This window comes from Dermacentor variabilis, chromosome 10 (assembly GCF_050947875.1).
Source record: "Dermacentor variabilis isolate Ectoservices chromosome 10, ASM5094787v1, whole genome shotgun sequence".
NCBI lineage: Eukaryota > Metazoa > Arthropoda > Arachnida > Ixodida > Ixodidae > Dermacentor > Dermacentor variabilis.
Window position 1 is genome coordinate 118489725 of NC_134577.1, and position 25161 is coordinate 118514885.

At 44.6% G+C, this 25161-nt stretch overlaps 1 protein-coding gene across 2 annotated transcripts in view; it reads left to right on the top strand.

The window, feature by feature from the left end:
* The window catches only part of LOC142560908 (uncharacterized), a 236316-nt gene that overhangs the window by 129992 nt on the left and 81163 nt on the right, over positions 1 to 25161 (top strand). For both annotated transcript variants that reach the window (XM_075673325.1, XM_075673323.1), the window contains exons 23-25: positions 5975 to 6112; positions 12187 to 12393; positions 18147 to 18355. In XM_075673325.1, coding sequence (XP_075529440.1) covers positions 5975 to 6112; positions 12187 to 12393; positions 18147 to 18355 — 554 coding nt within the window. The remainder of the gene's footprint in view (positions 1 to 5974; positions 6113 to 12186; positions 12394 to 18146; positions 18356 to 25161) is intronic.

Below are 25161 nucleotides of genomic sequence, written 5' to 3' on the forward strand. Positions count from 1 at the left end.
GTGCGCAGCGTAGCCATGTCCGGGGAAAAGGGGATCCTGGGGGTTGAGCCAATGCCGGGTGTTTAGACCTTTACGGCCCCTTGGCGGCGGCAACACACCCCTTTGGCCTCGGCTTCACGTAGACGGCACCCCCGGACTGACCCACCCCGGGGGAAATCAGTAGTTGCCTTTTCCTGTCTCTCTCTCCCTCCAATCTTTGTCTTTCTCTCACTTTTCATCTTTCCTGTCTTCTCCTAGCTTCCGCTTACTTCCAATTTTTCCAGGCAGCAAGGGTTAACCTTGTGTGAATAGCCAACCTAGGTTATATCATATTTGGTTATAGTGGTAATGTACAGCTGGCGTTTGCAGGCCGTGTTTCACAGGTCCTGCAATGTCCCCTTGTAGGACTCCACGGTGGGTGGCTGGCGTTACTGCTGAAATTACAATCTCTTATGGCTTCTTCTTTCCCCCCCATTACCTGATTGCTCCCTCAAGAGGGGGCGCACCGATGATGTCTTCGACTTTTTCGCCCGTCAAAAAGAAACCTTTCCTCGTTTCCACGTAGTGCACTCCGAAACACCAGACAAACCCGTGTGAACAATCTCACCATTCCTCATGTCCAAATCTCTCGCCCAAGTTTTTGGTACAGGTTATAAAGCATCCAGGATGGCAAGCGGCGATCTCCTTTTGGAACTCCGCAACCAGAAGCAATATGAAAAGCTACCCAATCTAGTTTCATTTGGTGACGCCAAAGTAACAGTAACTCCTCATCGTACCATGAATACCACCCGTGGCGTAGTCTCCGATGATGATCTCTTGGAGCTGACTGAGGCTGAGCTCTTGGAGGGCTTCAGTGAGCAGAACGTCATCAATGTTAAGCGAATTAAGATGAGGCGTGAAAACAAGGAAATACAGACCAAAAATCTGATACTTACTTTTGGCACAAGTGTTCTGCCCGAGTCCATCGAGGCCGGGTATATCAAGCTCTGTGTTCGGCCATACATCCCTAATCCCCTGCGTTGCTTCAAATGCCAGCGTTTCGGTCACAGTTCACAGTGCTGCCGAGGCCGTCAAACCTGCGCGAGATGCAGTGCTCATGAGCACACTTCTGAATCTTGTGAAAGCTCTCTCCACTGCATAAACTGTGAAGGCGAGCACGCTGCATACTCGCGTTCGTGCCCATCTTGGAAGAAAGAAAAGGAAATAGTTACAATTAAAGTAAAAGAAAACATAAGTTTCAAAGAGGCACGCAGGCGGGTATCCTTCCTGCCAAAGCACACCTTTGCTGATGTGGCGCGTCAGGGGGCAGCGCCACAACGGTCTCCGGCGGCTGTCCGACCCACACCCAGTGAGGTGGCAGTGACGCCATCCGCCCCCTCGGCGGCTGCAGCTAACGCTGCTACGCCAACACAGCAGACAGGGCCATCGACCCCGAAGGTGGGCGCAGCCGAGGCTGCCCCAACCTCCCCGGCCCCTTCCAGCGCTGGCAACAGCCGGCGCAGCCAGATCCCTCAGGGAGCCTCATCGACCTCCGTGCTGGTGGGCGCAGGGGTCTTGCCTTCCGTGGCAGGACCCTCACAGAAAACTTCGCGTTCGCAAGAGCATGTGTCCGGCGCCTCACAAGAGGCAATAGACACTACACCTGTCCTTACGGCGCGCCAAGCGCCTGAGGAGCGGCGAGGCTCCCTCAAATGCTCCAGAAAGGGCAGAACCCCCGTTACAGGGCCTCGACAGAGCTCTGTAACCTAAGGCATCACCTCCGTTTCCATACACACAGCACTTATTTACTTTCAATATGGATACACAAATTATTCAATGGAACGTTAGAGGTCTTCTTAGGAACCTTGATGACGTGCAAGAGCTTATCCAAAAACACAATCCAAAAGTGCTGTGTCTACAGGAAACACACTTAAAATCCAAACACACAAACTTTCTCCGAATGTATGTTACGTTTCGCAAAGATCGCGATGATGCCGTCACATCATCGGGTGGTGTTGCGATTGTCACTCATAAAAGTATAGCCTGTCAACCTTTACAGCTACGAACGCCCCTTGAAGCAGTGGCGGTGCGAGTTGTTCTGCTAAACAAACTCATCACTATTTGCTCGCTTTATATACCCCTACATTACAAACTAAGCAAACGTGAATTTCACTCCTTTATAGATGAATTGCCAGAACCTTATGTTGTTCTTGGCGACTTCAATGTGCACAACTACATGTGGAGTGACTCTCGTATAGATGCGCGAGGACATCTTGTTGAACAGTTCCTTTTTTGTTCTGGTGTGTGCCTGTTGAATAAGAAGGAACCCACATATTACTCTCTCGCAAACAGAACCTTTTCTTCAATAGATCTTAGCCTAGTCTCCCTGTCACTACTGTCTGAACTTGAATGGGAAGTTAACGACAATCCTTACGGGAGCGACCACTTCCCCATACTACTAAGAACATATAAAGAAAACGAGTATGTACTACAGGCTCCTGGGTGGAAAATCGATACAGCCGACTGGGAGAAATTCCGAACTCTCACTAGGATCTCATGGAATGACATGTCTTCTTTAGGAATTGATGCTGCTGTGCAGTATTTTACAGCCTTCATTATAGATGCCGCATCAAAATGCATATCAGAAGTAAATGGCCTGGCAGGCAAACGGCGCGTCCCGTGGTGGAACGACGAATGTAGGACCGCCCGTAAGAAACGAAACAAAACGTGGGGGTTGCTACGCGCCTCTCCCACTGCGGAGAATCTTATTAACTTTAAGAAAGCAAAATCCGAAGGCAGGAGATCGCGCCAACAGGCCAGAAGAGAGAGTTGGCAGACGTTTCTATCGGGTATCAACACGTATACAGACGAGGCCAAAGTCTGGAACAGGGTAAATAGCATAAGAAGACGACCAACGTACTCCTTCCCTTTGGTAAACACACAAGGCGATACTCTACAAGACCAGGCTGATGCTCTGGGTGAACATTTCAAGCGCATGTCTAGCTCCACTCACTATTCAGAGAACTTCCTTAAATACAAAGCAATAGAAGAACTCAAGCCTCTGAATCGGAAATGCACGCCAAACAATCCTTATAATCGCCCTTTTACCATTGCTGAACTTAAAGCTTCCTTATCAGCATGTCGGAGCTCTGCACCGGGCCCCGATAGAACCATGTATGATATGATTAAGCACCTACACTCCGACACACAAACCACGCTACTCACACTTCTCAATACTATCTGGGCTGCTAGTTATCTCCCATCAAAATGGAAGGAGGCTATTGTAATCCCTGTTTTAAAGCATGGTAAAGACACTTCATTGCTTAGTAGCTACCGTCCTATAGCGCTTACGAGCTGCCTCTGTAAGCTTTTTGAAAAAATAATATATTGCCGTCGCGTACATCCCCTAGAATCCAGTAAGATGCTTGACCCATTTCAATGTGGTTTTCGGGAAGGGCGATCTACAACCGACCATCTTGTGCGCATCGAAGCGAGCATTCGCGATGCTTTCATGCACAAGCAATCTTTCTTATCTGTATTTCTGGATATGGAAAAAGCGTACGACACAACCTGGCAGTACGGAATCCTTTCCGCGCTAGGTATCCGCGGCAAGATGTTAAATACTATAGAGAGCTACCTAGAGAACCGTACATTTCGAGTGAAAATAGGTCCTGCACTGTCGCGTACATTCATTCAGGAAACTGGGGTACCCCAGGGTGGCGTACTCAGCTGCACGCTCTTTGTCGTAAAGATGAACACGCTTCATGCATCTTTACCACCAGCTATTTTCTATTCCGTCTACATAGACGATATACAAATAGGTTTCAAATCCTGCAACCTCACAGTCTGCGAGAGACAGGTGCAGCATGGTTTGAACAAGGTGTCACAGTGGGCAGAGAAAAATGGATTTAAAATCAATCCCCACAAGAGTTCTTGTGTTCTGTTTACAAGAGAGTCCTGGTTCCGGATCCTTGCCTAAAACTGTGTGGACAACAGATACCTGTAAACAAAGAACATAACTTTCTGGGTGTTGTACTTGACAATAGACTCACTTTGATCTCACACATTAAACATCTTAAAGAAAAATGTCCGAAAACAATGAACCTAATGAAACTTCTATCACAGACTACGTGGCGTAGTGACAGGACGTGCCTAATGAATCTCTATAAAAGCCTGATTCGGTCACGATTAGATTATGGTGCCGTGATCTATCATTCTGCCGCCCCGAGCGCGCTAAAGATGTTAGATCCAGTCCACCATCTAGGAATCCGCTTAGCCACGGGCGATTTCAGAACAAGTCCCATTGAAAGTTTATACGTAGCATCAGATGAGTGGTCACTTCATCTGCAGAGAACATACATCAGCCAAACATATTTTCTGAAAGTGCACTCTAATCCTCAAAATCCGTGTTTTAATACCGTTAACGATATGACACATTTTAAACTCTTTCGCAATCGTCTCTCCGTCAGACAACCTTTCTCGCTGTGTGTGAGGGAGCTTAGTGAAGAAATGCATGTCCCACTCTTCGAGCTTCGCCTAATGCATCCAGCCAAGCTGCTACCTCCTTGGGAGTGGCAGCTGGTACAATGTGATATATCTTTCCTACAAGTTACAAAGGAAGCCCCAGATATCGAAATCTGAATGCATTTCCTGGAACTCCAGTACAAGTACTCCTGCACGGAGTTCTACACAGACGCATCGAAGTCACACGACGGGGTGTCCTATGCAGCCGTCGGTCCATCCTTCTCGGAATCCGATGTACTGCATCCGGAAACTAGTATCTCTACGGCGGAGGCCTACGCACTGTTGTCGGCTGTAAAGTATATAAAGAAATCAAAACTCCAGAAATTAGTTATATATACGGACTCCCTAAGTGCTGTGAAGGCCTTAATGTCATTTTCTAAGCACAAAAATCCAGTAATCAATTAACTATATTCCGTCCTATGTAAAGCGTATATATGTAACCAGCATGTGATCATATGCTGGGTGCCGGGTCATAGGGGCATCTAATGTAATGTTCTGGCGGACCAGATGGCCACATCAATTGCATCGTATTCTGTTAATCCTACCGCTGCAGTCCCTGTCACAGATCTGAGGCCCTTGCGCAGAAAACTGCGAAACTACTGGCAACGCTCGTGGGACATGGAAACAAATAAGAAACTTAACCTAATAAAGCCACAATTATGGTTCTGGCCTTCTGCAACAAGATCATGCCGAACAGATGTCCTATTCTGTCGTCTAAGAATAGGACACACATTTGGCACCCACAATTTTTTACTCACTGGAAATGAGCCCCCAACCTGTGGGAGATGCGGGGAGAGGCTGACCGTCCTCCACGTCCTCTTGGAGTGTCGCAAAGCCGAATCTGAAAGAAAGAAACATTTTCCTCTTGCATATCGTTATTGCATACCTCTTCACCCAGCTATGTTTCTTGGTAAGGAACCATTTTTCAACACCAATGTAGTCCTCAATTTTTTAAATGAGGTTGTACTACATGTTATGAGCCCAATAAATTCGTAGCGCATCCTCTTTCTAGAGGATGCTGCTGTGATAGTTGTTTTATACAGCACATGCCTCCAGGCCCTTGTGTCTCAAGGGCTCTAATGAGGCCATGGTGCTCTAGGGAATCTTAGAAACTTATGCAATTTTTAATATGGTATCATTATTTTGAAATGCACCTCAATGCTCATAGTACGCGTCATTTGTCATCGCCATAATTTTAGTACACGTACATTTTACGCACTTTACAGCGACTATATTTTAGGCCCCTTTACAGCCACGTCACATCAACTCCATAGAAACCATCACTCCACTGCGAAATCATTAACACTTGCATGGCGCTATTTGGCCATACCTGGCCCTTGCGCCAATAAAAACCACACATTCATTCATGTGTTGTCATTCCTTTGTCCCAAGAGCACGGGTGAGATTCCCACAGTTTGCACAGTCATAGACTGATAGGGAATTGAGGTTTTGATGTTTTTCTGCTGCTTCCCTTCCCTGTTCTCATCAACAGGTGGTGCAATCCTTGCACAGTCACGTGTCAACTCCTAAGACATCACTTGACCTCACAACTTACTTCCTCGAGTCCAGGTCACGGCACCTCCTCCAAGTGAACCTCACCAAACTGGAAAAGGCAACACGGAGGCTCCTGGTAAGCTGAGAGGCGCATGATAAGTTGAAAAGCATGATACTTTGTGTGACGCATTATATGGCCAGTAAACATGTAGTTGCATGTAGGCTAATCGCTTCTCGATCATACATGTGCAGCTGCTCTGCGTAGTTCTAATAAGACATGTGAAGAAAACACAATCACACGCACAAGATGGTGCACAAACTGCCATCTGTTTATTCACTTTCAGAAGGCAAAGTATACTATGTATGTCGAAAAGAATGAGCAATGGGGAGATGTGAAACATGTATGTGCCATGAGAAGGAAAATAATCATCTGCTGAATGCAGCGTGAAGCTACAAAGGAAGCCCATACGGGTTTCTCAGAAAGAAAACTTCGCTGCGGAGGAAAAATTCGTCATGGCCTGGGATTCAAACTCGGGACCAATGCCTTTCCGGGGCAGTCACTCTACCATCTCAGCTAACCAGGAGACTAGCTGAAATGTTTTACTTTGTTGTATGATTTGTGACTTCATCTTAGGCATTGATATTTTCTCTGGTGTCTACGTTTGTAACGGTGTTTAATCCTCACTAGTCTGTGAACCTGCAAAATTTTACCGCTCTGTATTTCTGTTAACCCTCCCCATTGTAATGCCTTGTGGCACTGTTGGTATGGAATGAATGAATGACTATCTGTGTTGTCCAAGTTTGACCGTACATGTACAAATCCCATTGTATTAGCCATTATCATTGTCAACACCCTATTTAGGTCCACTGAAGAATGATCCTTGGTTATATCTATTCTGCATCATGCGATGCCTGCAGATATGCTAATTTTATTTCTCTAATTCTCAGCTGTCCTCAACTACATTTTTCTTCCCTCAGCACAAATTCTGTTGCTCCAGTTATCTTCCCTACACATTGCATTATCTTAACTGAAATGAATGAACTAATGAATTAACTTAATTTTCTACTAACAAGAGCAAAGCTGTATTGAAATAAAAAACTAAACAGAGATCGACGGCCTCCCAGGTCATACACTTCTTAACAATAGATGTTGCACCAAGACAGCAGAAGCATGGAAAGCATAGAAAGAAGCACATCAACTTAATAAATTTTTAAGAATGCAACTGTACAAGAATTGCAACAAACTCACTGAAACTGAAATAAAGCACGCATTAGTAAAGCAGTGGGGATGACTAATTTAGTAAGTTGGCTAAGTCTGATCTGGTATAGATAACAAAAATATACCACTGCTCTATATACAGTCAAATCTCAATACAACGAATCTCAAGGGACCGCTAAAAATCATTTGTTATTTTAGAAAATCGTAATATTGAAAAAAATCTCATAAAAAATCATAAATGCAACAAAAGCAGTCACCGACCTTTGCTGGGAACACACCAGCAAACGCGCTAATGTCTAAAAGCACAGGAAAAAGCACTGAGTATTCGGAAATGAATGCACGCTTATTTGAAGAAATGGTGCAATCCCCCACACCTTTGCCATGTCGATTTGCTTTTTTCCAGCATCCAGTCGAGAAAGAATATCCACCTTTTCTTGCAAAGAGAATTGCCTCTGCTTTTTTTTCCTGCTGCTTCCAGACCTCATCACGAATGTAGAAATTAATGTCTAATGTTTAAAGTGAGCAAAACAGCCCTCCGACAAACGTGCCGAGGTGCCCAGTTGACGGAACAAAGACAGCGACGCGCGATTGCAAGTGCAGGTGATGCCGATAGGGCAAAAACGCATTTAAAGATGGGCAGGAGCATAGAGAAATATAGGCAGGCATACTGATGATGGTGGTAGTGGCACATACAGAGCATTTGTCGTTGTTTGGGTCGTTTCGAGCAGATTCTTACGTTCAAAATTCTTTATTGTGAAGTGTTATTAAGATACGATGACGATGAAATTCAGTGTGTTATTCTGAAAAATTTCGTATACTGAAGTTCGTCATAGTGAAAGATTTTTACATTCAACCAATAGGCACTTGATGGGGGATTTTCGAAATGTTTGTTAATTTGAAAAAATTTTTAATGTGAGGTTTGCTCTAACAGGATTTCACTATAGTACTATAAAGAGCAGCTAGACAGCAACACAGCACCTGAAAGCCATAATTGGTATGCAGCATAGCAAAATAGAAGTGTGATTTGAGTACAAGATCTATAGGCCTGGGCATGAAGGGTAAATGCTGCTGCGTCACAACCAGTTGTTACATTGTGCATTGAGCTCTTGTTCGGATAAAGGATAAAATCAGCTTCCCACTTTTGCTGCAGTGTAATCCTTGTCTCTCCATGTCTTAAACAGAGGCTAAAGGTTACGTTATGCTTCATTCATTCACTTCCAGAGATTAACATCCACAATACAAAGTGCTTCAGGCCTTTTGTGCACATTCCTTAAATATCTGGGTTGAAAAAGTTTGTCCAATGTTCCCAATGAGGTATTGAAGGGCATTGAAACACCTTTTCTTGAAACCTGAGCAACACATTAAAGTGAATGCGACACCTTTTAAGAAGAATATTGCCAGAGAAATGTTCAAAGGGACCAAAGTACCTCCTCTGTCAGTGCCACTGCTGATGGAAGTACTTTGGGCAGGACATACTTTGCGCAAAATGTCCCTCTCCCAGTCTTTTTCCAAACTAGTACTCCTTTGTGGTTTGAGCTATCTTGTTCATTGCTTGTTCATCTGGCAAATTCAGCTGTTCAGGCGTATGGTCCATGATTGCAGTGCGAGTGTACATTTTTGTTGAACAATTGAGGCACCTTATCTTCGTGTCTGTGAGACTATTTTTCTATGCATGAATGGATAACGAATGGGCACACCACATTGTTTTGGTAGGAGCATTTCTTGCATTCATGACTCGTGACTTACTGTAGTTGACATGCATTCACAGTAGGGCATGTCACATGCACTCGATGCGTAGTCTCACGTGCATCATCAGGTGTTAAGTCACCAAGACAGGCTGTGGGAATTCAGTAAGCTGATTGCTGGGAATTTACACCATTCTTCTCAGCAAGTGCCACATGGGAACATGCTAAAAAGCTCATTCAAAGCTGACCACTAGTTGGCTTGACCATTGTATAAACACTGAGCCACGAAAGACTTCTGTAGCTTCATGTTTACAGAATGCAGACAGCATCGATAGCAAAATTTAATCACCATGAAATGAAGTAAGTGAAGGCAAAATTAGAAACTCGTAGACAAGAAAAATTTTTTTGCCTTGAGCGTTTATTTTGTCTACATGCTTCTAACCATGTTTCTAACCTTGTCTACATGTTTCTAACCTCGCCCTGAATAACCTTTTCCATGAATATGGACCAACTAGTCCAGCAAGGAGCAGTCTTAAGCATGGATGGTGATCACTATGTCGGCACTTCTTAGGCACATTGAGTGATAGGAAAGGGCAGCGTGGCCAAATTTTGGGGCTCACTTCTTGGCTTCACAGTGAAGATGCCAGTGAGAAGCGTCTTAACTGCAAAGGGACTGATTAAACTATGCGTCATAGCTTTTTTCTCCTCACTGAAAACACCAGCAAATGTGAATATGACTAAACTTTCTGCTACATTACTTCCAGCAGTTACAATTCGTATTATCCAAAATGACACAGAATATCTTTTGCATGTCATAAAAATTTTATCATTATCTATAATGAGCTTTGGCAGCGAAATTTTGCTAGTTGTTATCATCTTGAAGCTAGTATCAGCCATGATCAAATCAGCAAGATTCTACTGTATTTTTATTGTGTATGCAAGGTATTTAACCTAACTTGTGCCACGTACCTTACCTTATAGAATTGAATGCATCAGCTAGTTTGTTATTAATTTTCAGCATGTCATTTGCTATGTTCCTTTACCTTTGCCCATGTTCCCACCTGAACATTAAAGAATAGCAGATGCATGCTCCATGAATAAAATTAGCATAGTGTTGGTCATTGTCCCCTTTGAGCTACTGTCTACTTTTTAAGGTTAGTGTAACTGGCAACTTACCACAAGTGCTACCTTTAAAAGTATCGACTTTAAACTGTAATGTAACCATGCAGAAGTTTTGATGTGTGTTGAAAAGCATCCCATCAGGTTGTTCTCACAGAGAACTTCTTGTTGGGCAAGTTGGCATCGATTCATTGTGACTATTTTAAGGCACCAAAGAACAACACACAGCACACAAGAGAAGACAATGGGACAGAGCGCCCTGTCCTGACATGTGCTCGGTCCCGTTGTTTTATCTTGTGTGCTGGGTGTTGCTCTTTGGCACCTTGAAATAGTTATAACATTTTCACAGAGATAGATGTTGTGAGTTTCGTCTCAACAAATAATTAGGTGCTTGTGCTCATTGCTGATACTGCCCTTGCACATGCCTTCCATAAAATATCTCTGCTTCTTGCAGAACGAAAGTACAAATGGGCCATAAATAAGTGATGGCTCACTAGACTGCGACTTTAGCTTGACTTAATAGTTGCTTGAGACCGTGGGGCATATATTTATTGCTCAGTCAACCCTAGGTGTGTGTTCGTTTTATTTTGATTATACTTTTTGCTTGTCCCCAATATGATGGTCAATGATTGGCATTGACACTCTCATAATTTTTTTTTTTACTAACACGTGCTTTCAAGGTTGGGAATAGGCCTTCTGCAGGCATGAATGCATTAATGCGGTCATATCCTCATCATCGCTCTCTCTCCTTCTCCCCTTCCCTCTTAGCAGAGTAGAAGGCCCTGTGCCACAGGCCAGCGACTCTACTATTGTAAAATAAGTCATTGTCTCTATTGTCTCTGTTGTTTGGTCATAGTACATGATTTATAGTCTTCTGCGAGGATGCTTTACATGTCTGCTTTGAATAAACTTTAGTTGCAAGTTAAAGGGACTGAAAAGCAATTGTTAAGGACCAACTTTTTTATGGTGCAACCCAAAGCTCACCTCGGTACTGTTTACACCTGCAGTGGTTACGTCCAAGAGCACGTGGATATTTTGTAAGCAGGATTTTTCGACCTGAGCAGCCTCTAAATAAGAAAGAGTCCCTCCTCCAGCAATGCTGAGAAGTGAGGACGGTGTCGATAGCGCAGCTCGCAAATTGTGAAAGTCGCCCATCGTTCTGTTTGCACAGGAGTGAGTGCAACTATAGTTAACCACCTACATTGTGCCTTTTCAACTACTTTTGAAAATAAAAAGCTTGTACAGTGAGCTTGCGTTGTTGTGCAGACCTTTCTTACATTTATACTGCATTTTTTCCCCAAATACACACCTACGTCATGGCTGGCTGGCCCCTATCGTCGTTATTCTGTTGATAGACATGCCAAGCGAACTCCTCAAAAACGAAGGTGATAGCAGCGCCACTCTTCTACTAACTACAAACAAAGGCCTCTCTGCAGATTGTAAGTTAGAAAAATTTATAACAGAAAACAAGTGCACTGCATTTCATAACTAATAAAAAGACCAGGAACTGCGTAAACTAATAGAAGGTCGCATGATAGGCCTCTTATGCATATTCATGTTTTTGCTGTGTGGGGTACCAAAAGTCATTTTTTGTTACTTTTAGTGAAGAATTAAAAATATAAATCTGCATTTTATGAAAAAAGACATGGCTCGTTTTAACCAATATTATAGGCAATCTTTCCATTAGCGGCGTTATCTCGAATTATGTTCTGAGCAGTTGTCTGTCCCTTTTATGCCCGTTTTGTGTCTTGTGTTTGTCCTCATGCTAAGTGTATGCTTGTTTAAACATGCATATCCTTGTGAAGCCTAATGTACTATATATGCTATGCTGTTTTGATAAGTCAAATTTTTCATTTATCCACGAGAGACTATAACTGCATGGAGTATAATAGAGTTTTTTAAAATCCTGGAGGAAGTTTTCAGTCCTGAATATTTCAGCAAGCCAGTTACAAATTAATTAATTGTCATAATAATTAATTTTCAACTCAAAGTTTCATTATTCATTCCGCAAAAAATGCCATAGCCAGAAATAAAGGTGAACAGGTTGTCCTAATTTTCCTTTGTGGGGAACTGTGTTTGAGCCTCGCAGCGATATACTAGTACAGTGCTCATTTCCTCAACAACAGGTATGCCTTATGACCTGGCCCCATAGCTTGACTTCCTTCGCTGCTGCCATGTCTTCTGCAGGCCTTTGCCAACTACACCCAGGAGCACTGGATGCACATGAAAGGCGACTTGACAAAGCGCAGTGCCCTCTACAACCTCACCATTTCTCACCACTCCTGGGCTCTCAAGTTTGAGGAAGAATCTCGGAAGAGCTCAGCGGAAGTCAAGGGACAGCTCATGCTACTCATCGAGAAAATGCAAAGGCGTCAATCCGATTGGGAATTCTTTGTAAGTGGACCTGTTCAAGCTCTCAAATTATGTGCATGTGTGTGTGGGGGTTTTCTTTACACTGGTAGCTGCTATGAGCTTACTCCCCTATACCTTAAACAACTGAGCTAGCAGGTTGATTTTTGATGAACTAGCTTATTCGCACTACAATGGCTTCTGTATTCAGTTTTATAACTCCCCTATACTCAATTTTATACATAGCAGGCATCAGTGCAAAGGCTAGAGGGACCTTGCTCATCACTCGCATTTGCAGCCAAAAAATTGTGCTTCATGTATGAAAGAAAGGTATGCACGATTTACTTTGATGTGAAATTAAGTGCCACACATTTATGCCTCAAAATATGGCATAATTGATATCGCACAAAAGGCATCACAGATCTGAACGGTTGCTTTACCAGCGAGCAAGCGCATTGACACAGTCCTACAACCAGCAAGTCAGTGCCGCTTGCATTCGCAACCGAGACATGGTATGTGTCATGTATTTGTGCACAAAGGTGCACAAATAGTATGTGATTTGACTTAAGTCCACAAGTTGCTATTGTAATGGTATATATGAAGCAGTTGTTCCGTAGAAAGCATCACAGATAAAAAACAGCTGCATAAAATCAGGAATGACGTAAAACTGCACGAAAGTTGTAGCTGCAGCCAAGGTCTTGTCTTGTTTCCGCTTTCTCATTGCAGTAATCAATGACGCCTTCGTGGCACAAGTACATGAACACACCAAGATGTAGTTTACCTTAGAGCTGTGCACGGGCTGCTATTTCACGGCTCAGCCCAGCCCGAGCCCGATGCTTGCTGAATGCGGGCTAGCCTGTCTCGACGATGCACTGAGGATGGCCTGCCGAGGCCTGGCCCGGCGTGTCAGACCCAAGGCTCGGCCATTCAGTGATGCAACAGTAAAGTAGACAGCAGCAGAAAATGAAAATGTACTTATTAAGAGAAAAAAAAAGCATGTCATCTTTGCTGCTGGCTTTGCTTGGTAATAAAAGTAAAGAACTTCTGAGCGCAAAGCGATGTACAAATTATTGTGAAGAAACAAAAGGTTGTCCATGGACTTGGGCGTCAGTCGAGTGCATCATCCTACATGATGTATCCTGCAGCACTGAAGTTGTGCTCGCTGCTGGTGCTTGTAGATGGAATTGCCAAGATCTTTCTTGCAAGCTTGGCAAGTTTCAAATAGTTACTTTCTTCCTTTTTCCAAAACCCAAAAGTTCTGATTCAGGGCATGCACTTAACGATTCAGCATGCAGGTACTCGTTTATTTCGTCCTGATCATGCGCCATGTTGTCGTCAATGATGCACCACTCGCGGAATGGTTCCATTCAATGAATTTTTGCAGGGTGCTGTTCAGATGTCCTGCATGGTGTTGGAAATTCAAATTATTCCATCCATGTCCTTGCGCGTGTGTGCAGCACCTTCTTACGCTCTCCTGACGAAAGCATTCGTAGTTGCCTGCTTTGCAACCACAGAAATATTGCGACTTTATGGTGCATGGTCAAGTTTACTTTGGTGGTCAAAAACTTCTGTGCGCATAATTCAATCTTTGGTATTTCCGTTGTTTTTGCTGAAGAATTGCGAGGCCTCTCAAGGCATCGTGCAATTTTTGCTATGTGCAGTATGGCAAGCTGCTACATTGAAGCTTCTTCAAATGGCTCCAGGAAAGTGATCAGTTCCCTCACCGGATTCTTGTTAATGGCTTCTGTGATGGCAGCATTCCTTGTTTCAAGCAGCACTTCTATATACTATTCGAATTGGTGGAACACAGATCTGAGCATTACAAGTTTCGAGTTCTATACTCTACTGCTGAGTTGATCGGCTAATCCACTTTGAGAAATTTGATGAGGCATTTCACATTCTGTAAGTTTTCATGAATTGAAGGGGCCCCTTCTGCAATGAATTCCTCGGTAAAAGTGTTGCTGAGAACCGTGTTCAGCAAATTGCTACAACAATTCAATCGATCATAGGGCTGCAAAGTGCAAATAATGTTCACGTACGTCCTGGTTGGTGACAAATATCACCTTGGCCAAGGCGTTGTTGCAGATGCCAAGTTTGGCAAACCAATGCAACAGCTCTTTCCAGCTGTTCTCACTGCTTCTTGCTTGTAAAAGCACATGTGAAAAGCATGTGCGAGTGCAGCTTCCATTCGTTGTCGACATAAGGCATTGTAGTCGCGCAAGAAATTTTTCTATAATCATCTGTTTCTCTGTGTGTCGTGATCGAGCATCAGCTCTCAATCATATGGCTGCAAGAATTTCAGTCGTGAGCTGGCACCTGATATTTACGGCAAGTTCTCCAACTTTCATGGCAACTGTCGTACAATGAGGAAGGATGTTTCCTGCGTCTAAAGCTCCATGATGCGTGCGCTCTTTAAAGAAAGAGCAAGCGCGTCGCCCCTCTAGCCTGGCCGCGGCTAGTTCGACAATGTCAACGATGCATTGCATTTGCCGCACTGACTCCACCTTGGTGCCGCACTCGGTGCCGCAATCTGCACCTGCCACGGCTCGCGAGTACTGGCGGTTTGGATCCACAAAGACGCGCGACAGCGCGTGCTCACTGGGCTCACTCATAGACGCCTTGGCAGACGCTACTTAATACTTTGTTATTGAGAGTGTTTGAATATACTGCACTTTGATTGACGGACGTGGAGACTGCAGCACAACTAGCGGCCAAACACACAACCGAGGCTGATCCCGCAAGCGCTGATGTTGCCCCGCTTCTGATTTCAACTGGGGCTGTAGCTGCTTTGGCCCTTCGACGCCGCTACTGTGGCACAAAAGGGAGCACCGGCCTATCGCTTGTGGATCGTTTAGATTATGTTGATGTTTTCGTGTTTAAGCATGTGGCTGCCAATAAGAAGCAGGCTACAATGCTGCAGTATTTTTGGCCAAATAAATAAATACTTTGTGTGAGCTTCAAGTGAATATTTACTGCACCACGATTGGGGTGCGATCGGGGATCGTTGTTCAGAGTGCGTGTTCGGTTGCACCACGCATGATTGGCCTAGGCTGCACCGACTTTGCGCGGCTGACAAAGTCGGCGTGGCCGAGGCTAATTGGGTGCGGCGCAACCGAACGTATGCTCCGAACAGCGATCTCCGATCATGCCCTTGATTCAAAAATTGATTTGCAGAAGCTTTTGATGCGTTTTTTACATTATTTTATATATCAAATTCTGGCTATACCGAACTAGTTCATGATCACCACGCTGTTCGATATATCGAGGTTTGATTGATTGTATTGCATAGGCAAAGAAAGGACATAAGCATCATGTAAAGGACATGGAGACAGTTTTGGACAGTTTCATTTGCCTTGCTTTGGACCAGTTACAAAAGTCAGCGAAAGAATTGTTAAGGACAACATGATCAGTAGGAGATTTAATTGTATGATATAAAACACAATCGTTGGCGAAAAGGCATATTTTAACTGAGGTGTGTAGGGGGAGATCATTAATATAAAGCAGGAATAAAAGAGGACCCAGTACTGAGGCTTGGGGAAACCCTGATGAAACAGGCATCAAGGGTGAGTTAGTAGAGTTGAAACGTGCACATTGTGAGCGAAAGTCTGATATCCAGCCAGCCAAAGGTGCATCTTTAGTATAGCGAACAGCTTGTGCATAAGTTTAGGGTGTGAGACAGTGTCGAAGGCCTTTGCAAAGTCTGTAAAAGTTGCATCAGTCTGGTCACCTATGTTTAAAGAGCTGCTGATATCGAGAATGAATTTTGTCAGTTGTGTTGTAGTGCTGAAGCCACATCAAAAACCATGCTGTAAAGTGCATAACGTCTTGTTAGTTTCAAGAAATTCCATAACATGCTTACAGATAATGTGTTTGAGTAACTTACATGAATGTGCTGTTAAGAAGATGGGTCTATAGTTAGATAACAATTGAATGTTACCTGACCCAAATAAGGGGAGAATTAAAGCAAGTTTCCATGAGAGAGGAAGGGTGGCGGTTGAGAGATATTTTCTAAAGATAATTGTTAGATATCTGCTGCACCGAGGAGAGTATCGAACAAGAAAAACAGTCGGGATACTGTCAGGACCACATGACTTCATGGATTGTAGTGCGAAGTGACACAGACAGAGACTAGAAGCAGACAGGACAAATGCTTCTAGTCTCTGTCTGTGTCACTTCATGCTACAGTTCAAGAACATGTTCCAACTTTCTATCCTTCCACATGACCTCTTGGTGTCTAAGTTTAGGATTAAGTTAAGTACACCCTCAAGAGACAGTGATACATCGTCGATTGCAGGGTATGGTTCAGAATCAAAAACGGGGATTATAGAGTTATCAGTAGTAAAGACAGAGTGGAAGTAGGTGTTAAAAGAAGAAGCTATTGTCTGCGTATGAGAAACTGCAACATTGTTGATTATTAACATGTATGAGGATGACTCAGGTGCTAGGATACCTTTCCAAAATTTATGGGGATCAGTGTTCATTAACTTCAGCAAGGTTACCTTGCAATAAAATTATTTTGTAGCAACCATTTTAGAACAAAGTTCTTTTTTAGCGCTATGGAACTGCATGAGTTTTGTTGAGTCGCCAGAGTGCTTCAATCAATGTATTCTGGCTACATGACGTGATAAATGCAAAAGGTCCCTAGCCATCCAAGGATTTCAGTGTTTGTTTTCTTGGTTTTTAAAGGAATGAAAAGGTTGATAACTTAGTGACAAGATTTCCTAAGGAACTTGTCAAGGTATTAGTGTCACTAGTGGTACTTATTAATTCAAAGGAATTACATGGGCGTCTGTTATTGCCAAATTATCAACGCTGTTAAAGTCAGGAAATGTGCAGTAGATATAGTGGGATTTAGGGACGATGCCTGGAATTTAAATTAACACAGCATTGTGGTCAGATATTCCAGCAATAACAGCGCATTCATAACTGGCTTTAAAAAGAGATGTAGTAAGAAAAACAAGATTAAGGGCTGAAGTTTTCCGAGTGAAATACTGAACGATCTGGTGCAGGCCACAGGACAATGAAATGTGGTTTAACTCCTGCCCGATAGCTACTTCGTGTCTGCTCACTTTCATAGAAGACCAATCAACACCAGGAGCATTAAAATTGCCCATGCAGATAACGTTGGATGAAGAAGTATTATGACTATGCAAAATTTCAACTAGATTGTGTAAATACTCAATATTAGTACCAGGTGGACTATAAATGACCCGTATAATCGAAGACATATCTTCAAGTTGGACTTTACACCACAAAGACTCAGTATCAGGTGGGGCAGGGAGTACAGAAAAGTGGAGGGGAGATTCTAGAAATAGAAGAACTCTACCTCCTCTCACGAATTTTCTGTTTCTCTGGACCACTTTTAAGCCAGGGAGGGTTACTTCAGAATCATGCACACCATCATGTAACCAGGTCTTAGTAACACTGATAATATGTGGCAAGTAGGACGAGATGAAGGAAAGACATTTAGAGAAATTGCCGACAAGGCTTCTTGCATAAACATTTAAAATGGAAAGTTTATTGCCAGTACCATGAAGTCAAGGGGATTTGGCCATAGGAAGTGTTTCGGCGAGTTTAGTTGAGCCAGCAGACGATATGATGAGAGTATTGGATGCGCTATCCCAATCGTATCGTACTCTGTCAATAAATACCTGATCAAATCGAAGTTTGACAGATGAGCCACTATCTCTATGAGAGCAGGACGGTTCCCAGAGCTTCTTGCAAATATTGCAAACCTGAGGCAAGAAGTCTTCTGAAGTCGTATGTTTCTTTCTCTCTCTCTTTCTCTCTTTGCCCAGAGTACATGGTGGCATCCCAGCACCAGCCATCTTTTTGAGGCCAAACATGGGAAGACCAAACTTTTGTGGTTAACGAGACCTGTCCACAGGGGGAGCTCCAGGAAGGGTTTGCACGCAACAGCACTGGAGGCTACATTGCAACACCATGCTGCAGACGAAGAGCCTTTTGCACTGGAGCTTAATGGAAATCTGACACTGATGCCTTCTGGGTGAGGATGTGGTCGACTTTGTTTCTGTACTATTAGTATTATCATTTTTTTAAGTTGAAATTTATTTAAATTTATCGACATTCTCACCAAAGGTGACAGATATTTGTCTTGATGACAATGGGGCACTAGCCCCTATGGCAATGGGGCAAGTGCTCAATCAAAGCACAGTAAAACCTCATTGATTTGAATTCATCAGGACCACAAAACATCTTCGAATTAAGTGGGTTTTCGAATTAACCGAACACACAAAAAAATGCAACCCAGGCAAAAAATTTTGCTGCAGGAATGCGCTACTTTTATTCGGAGATCTTTGGATTACTTAAAGTAATCAGAAATGCTGGTTTGCCGCGTCCTATAGTTCGAGGCTCCAGGGGTCATGTTTTCTAGTTGGCCAACTACATGCAGCATTTAAAAATTTCCACTGTGGCACTCAACAAAACTGCGGATAACATTCAGCGATCCAATTACTTCCCCGAGAGCGGGTGCTCAGGAGGGCTCACTAGCGTCATCATCGTAGCTGTCATCACACATGGTCGTATCAGCGGTAGCTTCACTCTCCTAGTCTGAATAATACGTTTGTTAATCATTTTCAAAATGTTCAGATACTCGGTGAAGCCGACTGAACTGGATTCACTATCCTCTGCGCAGAGTGCATCGATGCGGTCGCACTGCTCGGCTCCTTCTTCATCAAGTGCACATGAATAGTCAGCATCAGCATTGACAGAGCTTTCCGTCAAGAATCCAGCGTGCTCAAAACACCGCATGATCAAAGTGGGTTCCACTTTCTTCCATGCATACACAATAAGACATATGGCCCTGAGGAGGTCTATGAAGTATATATACTCCTTGCCATTGTCGTAGCAAACGAGCATGCGCTTGAGCAGGTGGTGGCGGTAAATCTTCCTCGTGTGGCGAATGACGCCTTGGTCCATTGGTTGCGAGATCGACGTTGTGTTTGGAGGAAGAAATACCATCCTAATAGCTTTCAGGTGTGGGATGTCACCATGCGCCGGGCAGTTATCAACACCGAAGAGTACATTCCTGCCTGTGGCCGTGAACTTACGATCAAGCTGCCGAACGTAATCTTCAAATATTGCGCCTGTGACCCAGGTTTTCTTGTTGTGTCAGTAGATAATCTCATCCCTTGGCGGCAGCCATGCATTTTTAAAGCAGCAAAGCTTCCCACTCCTTCCAACTATGAATAGCGGCAGCTTGTGTTTACCGCACATGTTCACGCTGCACAGAATGGTAATTCTTTCCTGGCCCTGGTTTCGACCCTTGACAGCGGTTTGACAGCGGTGTCCTTCACTGTGAATGTTTTTGTGGGCAGCATCTTGTAAAGAAGGGCTGCCTCGTCAAGGTTGTACACATCGTCTGCGCCGTACTCGCTAAGCAACGGAGCCACGTGTGTTTCTTCCAGTCGTCGACGACACTCTCATTTGCACTGCCACTCTTGCTGCAGAAGGCTATGAAGGTCAAATTATTGCGCTCTTTAAACCGGCTGAACCATCCATTGCTACACTTGAACTCTTCTTGCCCAAGTTGTAGAGCCAAGTCGTTGGCCTTCTCCCGCAGTACTGTTCCATTGATGGGAAGGTGGGCTGCGTTTGCTTTCTGCAGCCAGCGAAGTAAAGCTGATTCCACATCTTGGTACGTGGGAGCCCGTACTCGCGACCGCTTCGAAGAATATGTCTTGCTGTAGGCCTCCAGTACCTTCGACTTGTTCTTCAATATTGTGGACAACGTCGAGAGGGGCAGGCTGTGCCTTTCAGCCAACTCAGTCTTGGAACACGTATTCTTACCCACTTCTTGGATCAAGCAGAACTTCTGCTGCAGCATTAAAGTCTTATACTTTGGTATCTTTGCTCACTAGCACTTCTGCGCAGTTCAGAAAAAGAAAAAAGAACATCACGCCACCGCACACAAGGAAACGGCGTAGACTGGCGTTGCGTGCACACACGTCGGTGCAGGCGCAGAGAGAGAACGGGCGAACCAGTGGCCCATTCTCTCTCTGTGCTCTGTGCCGCTGCCACTGAGCCAGTGGCAGCGGAATAGAACACGCGCTGATGCTGCGACTGTGAGGAGTGTGCGGATTCAGGGACGAGAGCACGTGACAAAAATCGGTATGCCCACTGCATTGCAGTGAAGCACATCTCCTCTGCAGGCGCACGTTTCAGCGGTGCGTAGAGCATACCGTGGACTGCTTTTTGTGCTAGCAGTGCTACGGCTCGGGCGCTTCGTCTATAAATAATCGTGATTGCTACGTGGCGTCGCCTCGTGGCTCCGAATGGCAGTCGTTTTGTCGGGTCTGCGGTGAAATGGGAATCGGGAATTGCCGCATAGCACCCCAAATCTTTGAATTAACCGGGTTGGCTTAGACCGCCAGTTCGAATTATCTGGTCAGACTTACATTGGACTATACGGGACTGCAGGAAACCTTCGAATTATCTGGGATTTCGAATGAACCAAGTTTGAATTAAGGAAGTTTTACTGTAATTTGTGCATCTCGGCATGTCTAGCAATCCTGGCATACATGGAAAACCCTGAGTACAGGGGAAAAACCAAGAAGGCTTTAAGCACATGCAAATGCCATGAAATGGTCAGGAAAACTGTCAAAAAAGATTATGTTAGGAGAAATAACTGAATGATGTTGGTAACATTCCGTGTGTTGGCCTATCATATAAGCTGTAGAGCTCCAGCCCAAAAACAATTTTTCGTCAAGTTACATTTCTACTATGTGGAGTTCTCACCCGTGCTCTTGGGACAAAGGAACGACAACACAGTAGGGCAAACAATCGCAAGAGCATTTATTGCACCTTGCATAGATCAATGCCTACTAGCCGAGTTGCTATCCACAATACATGCCGATGGGCGCGCGACAAATCGCGGAAGTCCGACTCGGCGCGACCCGGATAACGAGCGAATATGTTCGCCTCGTGCTGGACACCAACGCCTGGTAGTTCGCGCCTACAATCACGCGAACGGTGGCGCGTTCGAACGATCGTATTCGTCCATTCCGGAGTAGGCCTCACGAGATGGTCTCGCAGATGCACGAATCGGCGCACGCGCAGAACGTCTGCGCCGCTTGCCGATTCCGAGCCAAAGAGAAAGAGCCTTCTCCTTTCCACGCCCGAGTAACCCCGCTGTTAGGTGGCGTTATGAGAGCCACACTCGTGCCATCTCTCGCAATGCGCTTCAACCACACCGACTGCCGCGGGCACCAGACCACGCGGCGAAGCCGGATTACAGGAGACGGGAGCAACGCGGAAAAACAACATATCAGAGGACGCGTGAGAGTCGCGCATCCCTACAACTACCAGGAAGATGCAGCGCTTGGAAGAAAAAATTGCAGAAGACACCTCACTATGAATTTCAACGTTAATGCAATTAATGTTGAATCACTAGTAACACACTGTATTGGCAAAGTCTTCACTTCTGTTTAGTCAACTTATTCAATTTTCCATTACTGACACAATGCTCCTTGCTCAATGCAAGGTCCAGTCCCAATCTGTTCACCTCACATCTTTCTCCACACTTGGCTGCTTTTGATGCCAACATTTTCACCTCTCCATAGCGGACTTCTTCAATTTTCTGTTGCCGGCTTCTTACTTCTTTCCTCCTGTTGTGCTTGTCTTGGAAAATTGACCAAGAGTGTTCATGTACCTCGTGTCACATGCCCAGTGACCCAAGTTGATGAGAAAGAGGTCAGATGCAGACAGTATACTGCAAAGTCGGTGAAGATGCCAAAGAATGCTAATTGTATTACAGTGTTTGTATTAATACACTAGCCAAGGTTGCGTAATCCAAAGTTGTCAAGCTTTACAGCAAAGCTGTCAAAGGCTAGTTCCCCCAGGATCGTGTCCTTGTGTAGACACAAAACTCCACATATGTGGGCCGATTCCAAAGATAGTGAAATACCGGGCCGATCCACGGTGGAAGTAAGGCAGGCATTAAGCACTCCCTATACATGGACTGGTCCCGAAGATATTGTAATGCCAGGCCGCGTATTTACAATTGCCAGTTGGCACAGAGGGGCGTGGCACTTGCAGAGACACCAGACGTTTGTGCGCAAGCGCGAGTAAGAGCAGGTGCGAGAGAGAAAATGTGGGGACTTTTGCTGCTTGAATATACAACTCTGCCTAGGTACTACAGAGGAGTGTCTTAGTGCGTGTTGTATGCGTTTGTCCCTAGGCGTGCCGGCAGAAGTTGCGGTGCAGGGTAGTGCTGAACTTAGTGTTGCAAGTTGGCAGCTGGACGTAATTATATTTATTCAATTCTGTTTTTTACTAATTGAAACAACGTGTCATTATTTCGCATTATTGGCGGTCCTCCAGGACACCAAAGAGGCAACAGGGACACAAAAGCTAGAACCCGGACTGGTCTGTGGGTTTGGGCTCGCCGAAGCCGAAGCCCGCGGGTCGCCCTGCTTCCAGCTTTGATCCCCCCACTACCCGTTGGGTGCCCCTGGAGATCCTGTGCCGCATGCTTTACTATAACCTCAGGTGCGCTCTTGGGGCCTCCGTTTGCAGGTTAAATGTGTCCTCGTGGAGCAGTGCTTGTAAAAAATACAATCTATCGTCACGACAAAAAAGTTACCCGCAACTTATACAACACCAGTCAGAACCTTGCCCTTTCAGACACAGCGATCACCAAATGGGGCATCCGTGCCCACTGCCTCACCGCGCGGGCAGCTAGCGGTGGAGCGTAAACAAACTTGACCCCACTCTGCAATGCCAGCTTGTCTGGCAAACAAACGCATACAACACGCACTAAGAAACCTCCTCTGTAGTGCCTAGGCAGAGTCACATATTCAAGGAGCAAAAGCCTCCAGATTTTCTCTCTCATGCTCGCTCTTACTCGCGCATGCGCAGAAACATCGAGTGCTGCGAGAAACGCCCCTCCCCGCTGTACCTACTGGCAATTATAAAAATGCTGCCGGGCCGGCCTGCGACTGAACTGAAGCAGGCGTTAGGCACTCTTCATACGTGGATTGATCAGAAACATAGTGAAATACCGGGTTGACCCGCGATGGAGGTGAAGCAGGTGTTAAGCACTCCCCATACGTGGGCCGATCCCGAAGATAATGAAATACCGAGCCGACCCGCGGCAGAGGTAAAGCAGGCATTAAGCACTCCCCATACGTGGGTCAATCCCAAAAATAGTGCAATGCCGGACCGACCCGCGGCAGAAATGAAGCAGGCGTTAAGCACTCTCTATACGTGGGCCAATCCCAAAGTTAGTGAAAGACCCGGCCGACTCGCAGCAGAGGTGAAGCAGCCATTAAGCACTCCCCTTACATGGGCCAATCCCGAAGACAGTGAAATACGGGCCGACCCGTGGCAGAGGTGAAGCAGGCATTAAGGGACCCACATACACAACTTTGCTGGTCACCCTTCTTCACAGAGTGAAAAGGCACCGAGTTTTTTCTTTTTTTGTGAGCTCTAATTGAGGACATTGTCCTGTTAAGCAACACTGTTGATGAATTACATCAAATGATTGGGTGCCTGAGCTGGAGAAGCTTAAGCATTAGTTTAAAGGTTTATATGCAGGATAGTAAAGTAAGAAAGCGAGGGTTCCTGGTTGATAGTCAGCCTGTTGAAGCTGTGCAAGCATAGATTTGTCCATTCAGGTTATCACAGGGGACCCGGCTCAAAAGAAAGAAAGTGCCAGACAAGTAAGAATGAGTTGCAGTGCATTTGGCAGGCAGTTCCATGCTAAATAATAAAAGGCAGCTTGTTGGTATTCTTGGAAATAAATTATAGTATAATTACTGTATTTTATCAGTATGATCAAAATTCAATACAACACAGATATAATGAAATATTGCAAATATTGCAAATAGTGGAGTAAAGCTCAAATTGAAAGCTAAAATTAGTGTCTAACAAGTACATCCTTAAAATGTATATCAGGCATAATGAATGTGAAAAATGTATTTTCATGTTGGATGTGAATTAGTTACAACGAGGTTCGATTGTACTCCCCTTTTGGGGCCAATCCTTGAAGGCTGACAAGGAATGGAGAACTGGTTGAGTTGGGATATGCTTGTTATCATACTTTATTTTCCTGTGTATAAGCTGTACCCTTGTATAAGATGCAACCCAGCAAGAATAGTCATTTTTATCTAACAGATTATATACGAGGCTTATTCAAAAAGTAAGGGCCGTTTGCTTATATTTAAATATTTACACATCAGAATGAAGTTTTATTTGGGCAGCGCCATCTGTTAATTCTTTGCGAAGGTAATGAAGCTATTATTTTGGCCCAGTAGTCGTCTGCTTGTCAGGGAATGCAGACGACAATGTTCACGAAAATCATTGCTCCCGCCTGTTGTGAAGTGTGAGCTGTAATTTGGTTTTTGCTTACAAAAGGATCATCAGCTTCTCAAATTCATGGGGAGTTGTGCCTAGCTTATGGGCCTTCAGTGATGGGCGAAGAAAAGGTCAGAAAATGTTGTGGAGACTTAAAAAATAGCTGCACAAATGTGCATGATGAAAAGCGGAGTGGCAGGCCCAGCATTCAGACCAATGAAATTGTTCAACAAGTGGACCGGGAATTGCGATTAGATTGACAACTGACAGTTAGTGGTCTGGCTCATAAATTTAGTCTTGTTCGACACACTACAATTTACACAATAGTAACTGAAAAAGCTTGGACATCACAAAGTGTGTGTAAGGTGGGTACCAAAAATGTTTCCCAACCAACTCAAACAGCAAAGAATGTCAAGTGGACGAGCGTTTTTGAACCGCTACCAACAAGACGGAGATAAGTTGTTTTCGCACACTGTCACAGGCGACGAGACTTGGATA